Raw genomic sequence first — 12,584 nt, forward strand, 5'->3', positions numbered from 1 at the left:
ACGTCAAATGCAAGCGGTATAAATTTGCCCAGCCAAGGTAGTCAGAAATCAGTTTGGGACCTAATCCCAGATAACAACATCACTGTGAAGCAGTAATTATACCTTGAGCTTTCGACATATTCAGTGTCACAAAACAGCATTCACTCCCACTTTGTACTCTGTGTCCCTTCTCAAACACAGATATGGGAACCAGCATGAGACCATTAAACTAAACCAGGTACCACTCAATCTTCGATGGCCTCAAACACAAAGACGAATTGACATGAAGCTCACAGAACAGCGAGTACAGATATACATGCTGAATCAGCACCACAGTGGGATGCAGCAAAGAGACGTAACATTCAGATAGACAAAATGAGAACAATGTACCGCCCAATGTTGCATACAGACAGTCTGAATGTACAAGAATTCCAAAGGTAATGGAATTCTGTGCATATACAACTATGTTGTAACATTTCTTATCATGCATGATAGTTATCCAATCACTGCAGGAAGAGCAATGAACAGGATAGTGGTGTCACAGGCCCAGGTTTAAGTAGGATCTTACTATTGAGCGTCGAATGAGCGACAATCTGTTCTTGGCTTTGTTCTCTGCAAACTCCAGGCTGTTGATGTCCTTCAGCCGTGCTCGATACTTGTTCATTTGCTCCATAATAATTAATTCCACACACCTACAGGGAACGAGAAAGAGGTTTGCAGAAGTATGTGTTTAATATAAATCTGGTAAAAGAATACAAGAATGTTCAGGAACAGGGAAAAGAAGTAAATCGCATTGCATTTAATCAGATTGACTCAACCTATATACCTCTTCACTACCTCTCGACCACCCAATTAGCTGCAGAAACACAATCCACTGACTAAAAAATCCATTTAGATTGTCTTATTCCATTGGCCTTCCCTGGTAACTTATTCCGCAACTCAAAACTGCTGGGCAAAAAAACTAACCAGTTATTATTTTTTTAAACTCCCAACCTCATTTCAAACTGATATCCCTTTGTATTTGAACTTCACTTAAATTTGTCTATTCACTTTAAGATATCTCCTTGCCACCATCATTTCCCAACAAGAAATAAAAGAAATTGCATCATCAAGGTGGCACTGATATTGGGAAGCCAGGGAACAGTTTGCTTATAGTCATAGAGTCATATAGCACAGAAAAGGCCCTTTGGCCAATCGGGTCTGCGCCGGACAAAAACAACCACCCAACTATTCTCATCCCATTTCCCAGCCTTGTCTGCCCTGGGATCGCAAGTGCACATTTAAATACTTCTTAAATGTTACGAGGGTCTCTGCCTCCACCACCCTTTCAGGCAGCGAGTTCCAAACTCCCACCACTCTCTGGGTGAAAAGGTTTTTCCTCTTTCCACTGCATCAGTTACCAGCACAAGGGGTCAACCTGAGCAACTCTTACTCCCAAACTTTCTCCCATAACTAACTTGCTTCAACATTGTATCATGATAACCTTTTTGTAAAATGTCAGAATTGACATTACGAAATGAAAAACATTCTTACGCAGTGGTTTTTGAAATATCTTGAACACTTTGCAATGGGTCAGTGGTGTCCGGACATCGAATGATGCATGGAGCAAAAACGATGGCCAGTGCATTTGAGGACATCCGGTTGGTATCTTCTTGTAGTACAATTCTAGAAAGTTAAATAAGGGGGGCAAAGACAAACATTTGTGCGAATTAGTCAACTCTGTCACTTCTGAGGCATGTGGCGCAGTAGTTAGCACTGGGACTGCGGCAGCGAGGTCCCAGGTTCGATCCCGGTCCCGGGTCACTGTCCGAGTGGAGTTTGCACATTCTCCCCGTGTCTGCGTGGGTCTCACCCCCACAACCCAAAGATGTGCAGGGTAGGTTAATTGGCCACACTAAATTGCCCCTCAATTGGAAAAAATAAATAATTGGGCACTCTAAATTTATTTTTAAAAACTGTGTCACTTCTCCCACGTCAGTCTTTGAACCAGGTATTTATTGCTCTAATTTCGGTAAATATATTTCTATTAAAATAAAAAAAAATTACTTCAGCACCTAATCATTGCTTTCTGTTTGACTCGAACGACGTTCAAGTGGAAATCTATCCCTCGAATTGAAAGGGCGAAGGTGGTGATAATAAAGCACTTGAAACACTTTTCAGCAGTTGATCGTTCACCTGTATTGAGGCCCAGGCACTGGACTGAGTTTAGAAACAACTAGATGAACAATTGGAAGGCAGTACGGTTGGCATTCTGTAAGAAATTGTCTGACAGACCCTCCTCACGTAAACTGAATTCGCTCAAATGTGGATAGATTTTCTTTTAATCAATAGTCTATCATATGCACAAATATGAACTGGATCCAGAACTCAAAAAATATCTACACAATTTCCTCTTTCAGCTATGCAGGAAAGACTGGAGTGCAAACCCACCAACCCTGAACTGCAGAATTACTTTTGTTAGAAACTTAATGCGCATTAATTAAGTATTTACCGTACGAGATGAAAGATGAGTCGTTCTAGAGTATTGATGTGAATCCGGGACAATTGATCAATTATGGAGTACACTCCCCGGATTATTTCCTTTTTGTCTTGTAGACCTGTGATTGCACAAAATATTTTTACCTCACCCAAAGCCACAGTTTAATCACATGGCAGCAACAGAAACACCGAGACTTAATGCCAATTTGTAATTCTGGTCAATATCATTTACTTGTATTTTGAAATGCTTAACCAGACAGAGCAAGAGAGTTCCAAGTAGGATTCCTGTTTTGTGGGTTTGCTAATCAACTAAAGCGCCAGTCGGATGTTACAATTAGCTTTAGCATGTGGGTTGGGGAAGAGGACAACGAGCCAAAATTCCCATTCCTGATCATGCAACTTCAGCGAGGAAGCGCACATGTGGATGTTGTGTGAATGTAAAGTTCAGCCGAATTTAGAGCAGTAGAACGGATTCCCCGATACCTCATGTCGAGTAACCTGCTGACACTCAAAAAGAATTGACGATTGAGATGTGATACAAGAGGGTTGTTGACATCAGTAACAAGAAGCCTTTCAGGAAGAATGGAGACACAGGGGGGGAAGAGAAGTAACATCAGATCACAGAATTACAGAAAATACAGTGCCAAAGAGGACCTTCAGCCCATCGGGTCTGCACCAACACATGAACAACACCTGACCTGCCTCCCTAATCCCATGGGCATCTTGGAACCCATCGTACAAGGAACGCCCAGCTTCTGCCGTGACACGACAGACTTCTTACAGAAACCCAGCACCCATGGACCAGTTGAACCAGGAACATTCCTCGTCACAATGGATGTCTCGGCACTCTACACCAGCATCCCCCATGGCGACGGCATTGCTGCAACAGCCTCAGTACGCAACACCGGCAACTGCCAATCTCCAGACGCAATTCATGGCACCCACGGCCTCTGCCACCTGCAACCAGCTGACTTCGGCCGGTGGCAGCCACCTACCCACCCCAGGGAACAGGGTGTTGCCCTTCTCTTCCACTGCATCTAGCAGTATCTCCAGCTCCGCATCTTCGAAGATCGGGGCCACTCTTCGGGGTGGCATCCTCTTGGCTAGAATGAGAGTGCGTGGGGAGCGGAGTGTTTTTATGCAGCTCCAGCTTGTCAGGTTCTCGGGCGCCAACCCCGACCGCAGCGAATCTGACACCGCGACAGTTGGAATTGCACTAGTTCCACATAGCGCGAGTGCTGGCCCAATAGCATGTCCTGAATTGCTCCAGGGCCAGCGCCACCATCGGAACGGTGAAACACCTGCCATTCAGTCCCAGCCTCAGCACTTAGCCTCTCAAACGGAGAATCCAGCCCAACACTTCAGGCCACAGACACATTTATTTTACTGAATACAGACAGAATTTAACACCAGCTAAATATTACACTACTAGAAAAGACAGGCTACTAGCATAATTCCTCCCCCCCCCCCCCCCCCCCCCCACTTACTTTGCACGCTGCTGAAATGGCTGAATTCATTTCTATGATTCACTGGACATAACTCTTGCTTACCCATTGCTCGCAGAACCTCATCGTAGAGTTCAAAGGTCATCAGAGGATTAGGAAGGTCCCTCAGCCACTGTTTGAAAACACTGGCAATGACATGAATGTTATACTCGTCCAGATTCATGCTATTCACATCTGCAGGAAGAAATCCCAGTCAGTCCCGAAAGAGAAATCACAGGTAGCTTTTACAGTCCCCCAAACAGAAAGGTGAACTATCCAAGTCCCACATTTAAAAAAATCATTCTTGGGATGTAGATCTTCCTGCAAAGCCTGTATTTATATTGCACACCCCTGGTTGTCATTGAGGGGATAATGATGAATGAAATGAAAATGAAAATCGCTTATTATCACGAGTAGGCTTCAATGAAGTTACTGTGAAAAGCCCCTAGTCGCCACATTCCGGCGCCTGTCCGGGGAGGCTGGTACAGGAATCGAACCGTGCTGCTGGCCTGCTTGGTCTGCTTTAAAAGCCAGCGATTTAGCTCAGTGAGCTAAACCAGCCCCATTGAACCTCCTTGAACATGCTGTCCAAATGGGAAAGGTGCTTCCATAGTGCTTTTAGGAGGGGTATTCCAGAATTATCTATCATTGTTGCTGGGTCAAAAACGTACCCCGTCATTATTACCATAAATAATGTTAGTTATGACCCTTAGTAACAGTCACAAAACTTGAGTACAGAGATATTCATTTTACTGTATTAAATATTTGTCCCATTCAGTGTTACGTTTAGACATAGCCATTCGCCACTGCACAGCCAATTCCATCCAACTGAGCTGCAGTAACCTGCCAATGTTCCTGGCTTGGGGGGGGGGGTCTTCCTTACCTGTGTCCAGGCCCTGTTTGAGCTCCTTGATTTTGTTGGTTGATCCGGACTTCCTATAGATTCCCTCGGTGTACAGGCCATGCATCTCAATGTAGTTGATCAGTTTTTCCACCACCAGCGGAACTGACCGCTCATCGTTGGTAAGTCGGGAGACTTCCACTCCAAACTGCCGCGACGACAGCTCAGGGTCGTACTGAACATGAACGAGAAGACAAACGTGAGACAATGGCAGCCAAAAGCAAGTTTTCTTTGTTATTCGAGCGCCCCAGCTGTTTTTCCCCCATTCATTTACGGGATGTGGGAGTCGCTGGTTAGGCCAGCATTTGTAGAATTTATACATCCCAATCTGTGGAAACCAGGAACCAGGATGGGAGCACACTGAACTCCCAGGCCTCCATGCAGCACTGCGCCTTGAACACAACCCTTTACAAACATCTTATCAGGATGTCTGCCGTGCAAGGACGCACATGTTGCCCATTCCTAGTCGTCATGACAAGGTTACAATGGGCCTTCAGCATTGCAGCAATGTTATTAGTTTGCCAGGCTGCTTTAGAGGGCAAATCCTTATACACTGGCCAGTGCCAAATTGGTGCAGTTTTATGTTCGGAGTCAATGTGAACAAAATCAAAATTGTCCAAAATAATTTCACTTATAATCATCGGAAAGAAGAGACTCTCCCATTCATCAATCAAGGTTGGATTTGAACCCAAGACTCTCAAGTCCATTACTGATACGACCCACACACTTCGGCCAACTTCAAATGCAAGTAAAGGAATCTTAGGTATACCCCTGAACATTCTTTGTAATTATATATTTTTATGCAATCGGCTATATTTAAGGCTTCTTTTCTTAGATTTCAACTTTTTAAAATGTAACAATAGATGGGTCTGAAGTTGATGAATATGATCCCACCACAAAATGGTTTCTGAAGCTGTACTAATTCAAGACTCCTTACCTTTTTGGAGCATTTGATAGTGGTTTTCAAGCAGCACTTCCTATGGCAAGCATACCTACACACTGAAAAAAGATGGGGAAGTCACAAAATTACATGTATAATGTAGGTGGACATGTATAAAGGCATTTTTATCACAAGCCAATTTTGAAAGATGTTTTAATTCATTTGACCAGACCGTGTCTAAACGGACCACAAACCGTATAATCATTCCCCAACATCTGATGAGATGCTTGGGGCATTACCCCGCATGCATCCATCCAGATAAAATTATACACAATTAAATATTCGGTTATCAGGTGAAACGAAGGAATAGTTCCATCCAATGGTGATAGAATTAGGAAATTAGTTGATGAGTTACCAGGAAAGGACAGTGGGTTATTGTTGACTGTACAAATGATCCTTTGGAGTCAGTTAACTACATTGCTAGGATAAAAGCAGACCAGGGAATATGTTGGGAAAGAACCGAGGATACAACGAGGAAGGAGAAATTTATTTTTTAAAATATACGGATTTGTGAGATCCAAAAGGATTTGCCTTCTCCTAAATTCTGATGTATTATCTCCAGTAACTTACACTTGCAGACATAGGCTCTGTCCATGATCCAGATGAGAGAGGAGCAGCACTCACAGTAGGTGGGAATACTGTACTGTGTCGATTTGAAAATGTGACCATTGTACTCCTCCACCTGCAATCAAACATATCTGGTGCATAAAAATCATTCCTATTTTTGGGATTGTAATGTTGGTTAAAAAATTGCATGCGTCATTCCTATTACCTCAATAGAAAATCAATCCTACACCCACTGCATTGGAACTATAATTACATAAATATGACAGAGGGAATAGGGCGATTTCTACAACAGACACCCATAAACATTAAAATATACTTCATATTTGTACTATTTCAACATAAACTGAATGTCAGAATATATTCAACCCCAGAAACACAAAATCAAACATTGGGCTTTTAAAGTTAACCCACAAACAAGTTACGTTACAGGTGTGACCTCACTTCATCTTAACAGTAGTTTAGTCATCCTGTTTCAATACAGTAACTTTTCCATAATTTACAAGTGTGCTGAAATATTCCCTTGACTTGCCTCGATGGGTGCAGCTCCAATAACACTCAAAAGTTAACACCATAAAAGGTCAAATTAGCCTGCATCCTACACCACTTTAAAGCATTATATTCAAATGAAGAAGATCCTACATAACTAATCTAGCATTTTTCCTGCAAAATAAATTATTTCAAAATAATTCAGAAAAGCGGATGGGACTTATTTTGAAAGCCGCTGCAAGCAATAAATCACCAAGAACGTCTGCCGGTTTGAGTTGTTAAATCAAGACATAAAATCCTTTTTGAAAACATGCCGTTTACTCTATCTAAATGCCCTGTAGACAGTGCTACAATTTGACTGTAACACAAGTAGAATGAGCTGAACTATTCTTGAAAAATCAGAACTGGCTGAACAACAAATGCTTGTAAAAAAATCATTTACAGGATGTGGGCATCACTGACTAAGCCAGCATTTATTGCCCAACCCCTAGTTGTCCTCGAGAAGGTGGTGGTGAGCTGCCTTCTTGAACTGCTGCGGTCCCCGAGGTGTAGGTGCAGCCACAGTGTCAACTTTTCCCAAGGCAGCAGCTAAATAAACTCAGAGGAAACACTAAGTGACAAATGCAGGACATGTGAAAAACGAGGTGGTAACAGCCATAGGACAGGAAATCCAACAAGCAAGGTCAAACTTCAATTAAACCCATCTGAGCTGGTGGGTAGTGTCTGTCTAACGCTCCGTCCAGTTGGTATTTTACATGCACTCAAACAAGTATGTCCCAGAAATAATTAGCATTTTGTGAATGAGTCAAATAAACGACTAAATAAACACAAATTTATAATTCCCCATATTACTCAGCAAGCATGTTACAGGAGATAATAGGAATGTCCCCGAGGACAAAAATTATTGGATGACACATGGTCAATTCAGTCGCATACTGGGTGCTAATATTAGATGTCAGTCCGGAAATTAGACAGGATGCTCAAAACAGGAATGTGATCATAAGCGATATTTGCTGTAGGTAGGGTCACTGTAACCTGGGAATATTAGAAATCTGAAGTTTTATTAGCAGCACTTTTGATTACTCGACAATTACCTAAATACTTCAGTTATCTATTATTGGGCAGTTAAGAGGAGGGTGGTTTAAAGAAAGCACAGACAGGAGGAGATCTGGATTTACATGGACATATACTTCACATTTTGAAAATAACAGTAGCATTCAAATTATGCTCTCTAATGGGTTTGATGCTTTTGTGAATTTTCCTTTCCACTTGCGGTTATTTTGTCTCCCTGGAGCTGCTCCAGTTTTTGTGTTTCCTCTTATGAAAATAAGTCTATTGATAAGGTGACGGGACTGGGACTCCACACATAGTGAGGCTGGTGTGGTTTGTAAAGGACAATTCTAACTGAAGAATACGACCAATCCCCACAAAATAGTGTCAAATACCTGAAGAAGTGCCTGGTGGAGGATAGCCAGCTCAGTTTGGAAAGGGGTGGAGTTGTACTTGCTAACAGAACGCAAGGACTTTGTCAAAACTGAAAATCTGACTGGGAATCAGAACACGTTCTACTTACAATGTCGGTTTCTTTTTTCCGTCTCTTCTTTCTTTCAATTTTTTGCACCTGAGAAACAAAGTTACATTTTGAAGTGAGTGAACATGTGTGTACACGCATACTGCCACACCTAGGTTCCTAAACCAGCAGGTGCCAGGAAAAGACACAAGCTAGAATGTACAACTGGATACCTACTGCTCTGATAGAATTAGCAAATCTGATCAAGCAAGAACTTCCCATCACTCGTTTGTCCCCAGTTTCCTCTCCTTCATGAATAGCTGAGTGTCTGACGTTAGGTTTCGCAGCCGCCAACAGCAATCCACACAGGTATTCAACACACAGCAGCCCAGACGGTGCATGCCGGCAAACTAGACAACTATGGCGAGACTCCCAAATGAGTTGAAACCTGTCTTCAAACAACTTTGATAGGAGGGGCCACAGGATAGCAATCAGGAGCAGGATTTCTGAATGATTTCCCACATTACGCACTCTGACATCATCCCGAGTTGGTATCAACTAACTCAGCACAAGCGACGGTGGGATTTGGGATTTACTGGGTTGAATGGTGATTATACCAATTAGGACATCCGGGGAGTGTATTTCTGATTTAAGTGCCTTCTTTGAACTTTTCTCCGACACAAATTTCCTCTGTGTTGCTCCCAACTTATGCCACTCCCTTTTAAGATTGTCAAATCTGCTATACCCCTGACCTCCTTCAGCGCTCCCTACCCATGATCATTCGAAATCAAAGTTTGGTGCCACCCGATCATTACTTCTTAATTTACCTCACTTTCTTTGTTTAAAAAATATTTTAATTCGGTTTTTAACATTTTATACATGAAACAAAACAATGCACGGTGGCACAGTGGTTAGCACTGCTGCCTCACAGCTCCCGGGTTTAATTCCAGTCTCGGGTGACTGTCTGTATGGAGTTTGCACGTTGTCCCCGTGTCTGTGTGGGTTTCCTCCGGGTGCTCCAGTTTCCTCCCACAGTCCAAAGACGTGCAGGTCAGGTGGATTATCCATGCTAAATTGACCCTTAGAACAGAGAACAGTACAGCACAGAACAGGCTCTTCGGCCCTCGATGTTGTGCCGAGCATTGTCCGAAACCAAGATCAAGCTATCTCACTAGTGTCCATAAAGTTAGGTTGGGTTGGCATCCTGTGGGGGTACGAGTCTGGAGGCTTTGGTGACGGTCCCGCTTCCACTCCCCCCCGGCAAAGTACTCCACGAGTCCGGTGGTGGTTGCATCCCTTAAAATCTTGGGACAGTGGAGGCGTCATAGGGGGGAAGTGAAGGCCTCAGTTTGGGCCCCGATACGGGGCAATCACTGTTTTATGCCGGGGAGAACGGGTGGGGATTTGGGAGTTGGCACAGGGCAGGCATCAGACAGTTTGGGGACCTCTTCCTGGATGGGAAGTTCGCGACTCTGGAGGAGCTGGTGGGGAAGTGGAATCTCCCCCCGGGATCGCTTTTAGGTATATGCAGGTAAGGGCATTTGTTAAAGGCAGGTGGCGGAGTTTCCGCAGCTGCCGCCAAGGGGGGTGCAAGATAGGGTGCTTTCGGGGATGTGGGTCGGTGAAGGAAAGATCTCGGCTATTTAGCAGCTGATGCAGGAGGAGGAGGAGGCCTCAGTAGAAGAGCTCAAAGCGAAGTGGGAGGAAGAGCTAGGGGAAGAGATTGAAGATGGAACGTGGTCGGAAGCCCTGGAGAGGGTGCATTCCTCCTCCTCTTGCGCACGGCTCAGCCTAATTCAGCTGAAGGTGCTGCATAGGGCTCACATGACAGGGGCAAGGATGAGCCGGTTCTTCGGAGGGGAAGTCAGATGCGGGAGGTGTTCGGGATGCCCGGCGAACCACACCCATATGTTCTGGGCTTGTCCGGCCTTGGAGAGGTTTTGGAAGGGGGTGGCGGGGACTTTGTCGGAAGTGGTCGGGTCTAGGGTCAAGCCGGGCTGGGGGCTCGCCATCTTTGGGGTAGCTTCGGAGCCGGGAGTGCAGGAGGCGAGAGAGGCCGGCATTCTGGCCTTTGCGTCTCGAGTAGCCCGGCGCAGGATTCTGTTACAGTGGAGGGATACGCGGCCCCCGGGTTCGGAGGCCTGGATCAACGACATGGCCGGGTTCATCAAGTTGGAGAGGATGAAGTTTGCCCTGAGGGGGTCGGTACAGGGGTTCTTTCGGCGGTGGCAGCCCTTTCTCAACTTCCTGGCGAAGGGTAGAGAGTGGTCGGTCTCAACAGCAACTTTGTGGGGGGGGGGGTTTGGGGATGGTTAGGGGGTTTGTTTTTGCAGCGGTGGGTTTGCTATGTTGTTATTTTCTTCTTTCTTGTATTGCTGTTGGTTTTTTATTATTTGGGGGGGTAAGTTCTTTTCTTGTGTTGGTGTTTGTTTTAAATTGTGGGGAGAAAATTTGTTATTGAAAAACTTGAATAAAAATTATTTTAAAAAAAGTTAGGTTGGGTTACTGGGTTGGGGGATAGGGTGGAGGTATGGTCGTCGGCTGCTCTTTCCAAGGGCCGGTGCAGATCCGATGGGCCGAATGGCATCATTCTGCAATGTAGGGAATCCATAATCTATGAACAAGAACAACCTCCTCAACTCTGCCAACCATCATCCCAAAAGACTCAAAGAATAGCCCCCCTCCTCCCTAACAACCCCCCTTACCCTAGCAGCTGACGGTGACCAACTCTTCAAAATGAAGAATAAACAGACCCCATCTCTTGGTAAGCTTAACCTTCTCGAAATGCAAAAATCCCATCACATCCCCCAGCCATACCGAGGCACTGGGCCTCCACCCAAGAGGACTCGCCTGCGAGCAATCAGCGAGGTGAAGGCTAGCTCCGGCAGCTCCAACACCCCAAATATGGCCTCCAGTCCAGTAGACTGGGCTCCAAATCCAAGTGCAAGATCGGCAACATGGTGCTGAAAAACCACCCCCAAAATTTCTCCAACTTCAGGAAGGGCCAGAACATATGTACATGGTTGGCCAGACCCCTCCCACACCGCTCGCAAGTGCCCTCCACCCCCTCAAACAACTGGCTTATCCTCGACCTAGTCAGGTGCGCCCTAGGCACCACCTTTAATTAATATCAACCCCAGCCTCACACACGAGATTGAGGCATTCAGTCTGTGCCAACATCTCACACCACAACCCTGCCAATGCCACCCTTAGCTCCTCCTCCCACTTAGCCTTAACCCCTTCCAACAACACCGTTTCCTCCTCCAAAATCTTCCCATAAATCATCGAGATGACCCACCCCACATTTTCAACCCCATCATCCAACAACTCCCCCTCCAACAACTAGGAGGAAGGTGTCACTGGAACAGTCAGGAAAACCTTCCTTGCAACGGCCCACACCTGCACATAACTAAAGGCCTCCCCCTGCAGAATCCCTTCCGCAGAAACTTCTCCGTCAACTTCTTGAAACTCGCACACCACCCATCCAATAATAAGTCCTTCATTTCCACCACCCCGCTCCTTCCACCCCCGAAACCTAGCATCCAGCCTCGCCGGCTCAAACACATGATTCTCTCTAACCGGCATCAGCATCGACCCCGTCCCTAACTTAAAATGCTGCCGCAATTGCCTCCATAGTTTCAGCATGGCTACCACCACCGGACTACCCGAGTAATTCCCTGGGGCAAACGGGAGCGGCGCCATTGCCAGCACCCACAACCCCGACCCCCTACAAGAGTCGGCCTCCATCCTCACCCACATCGCCTCTGGCCGCCTACCCTTGTCCCACACCTTCTCGGCATTCGTCGTCCAATAGTAATACATCAGATTCATTTGTATCTTCCCTATAGTCATCCGTACCTCCTCAATCCCCATTGGCTCCCCAATCCCACTGGCTCCTCAAACTCTGCCTTCGCCTCCTCTCCTACATTAGGACACTCCAGGCCCTCCAAGAACTCCCTCATATTTGACTGATCCCCCGGAGGCTCCCACCAAAACAACCTCATACACGCAAGCCAACACCACTAACCTCCCCTCCAAAGCACCCATTACGATAACATATTTGTCCCCCTGATCTGCCACCACCATTTCTATCAGAAACGTAACTGTCTTACCCACTAATACCGCTACCCCCTGGGCCCTGCTATTAAAGCCTGAGTGGAACACCTGACTCACCCAACCCTTCCAAAGCCTAACCGTGCCTTCACCCTCAAATGGCTATCCTGCTACAGCACATCGGCT

At 45.6% G+C, this 12,584-nt stretch overlaps 1 protein-coding gene across 7 annotated transcripts in view; it reads right to left on the reverse strand.

Annotated features, from left to right (window-relative positions):
- Positions 1–12,584, reverse strand: part of myo9aa (myosin IXAa) — a 251,246-nt gene that overhangs the window by 15,489 nt on the left and 223,173 nt on the right. For all 7 annotated transcript variants that reach the window (XM_038784181.1, XM_038784179.1, XM_038784180.1 and 4 more), the window contains 8 exons: positions 8,409–8,456; positions 6,353–6,464; positions 5,780–5,841; positions 4,825–5,017; positions 4,008–4,136; positions 2,471–2,576; positions 1,513–1,644; positions 548–671 (listed from right to left, as the gene is read on the reverse strand). In XM_038784181.1, coding sequence (XP_038640109.1) covers positions 548–671; positions 1,513–1,644; positions 2,471–2,576; positions 4,008–4,136; positions 4,825–5,017; positions 5,780–5,841; positions 6,353–6,464; positions 8,409–8,456 — 906 coding nt within the window. The remainder of the gene's footprint in view (positions 1–547; positions 672–1,512; positions 1,645–2,470; positions 2,577–4,007; positions 4,137–4,824; positions 5,018–5,779; positions 5,842–6,352; positions 6,465–8,408; positions 8,457–12,584) is intronic.

Source organism: Scyliorhinus canicula, chromosome 24 (assembly GCF_902713615.1).
Source record: "Scyliorhinus canicula chromosome 24, sScyCan1.1, whole genome shotgun sequence".
Lineage (NCBI taxonomy): Eukaryota > Metazoa > Chordata > Chondrichthyes > Carcharhiniformes > Scyliorhinidae > Scyliorhinus > Scyliorhinus canicula.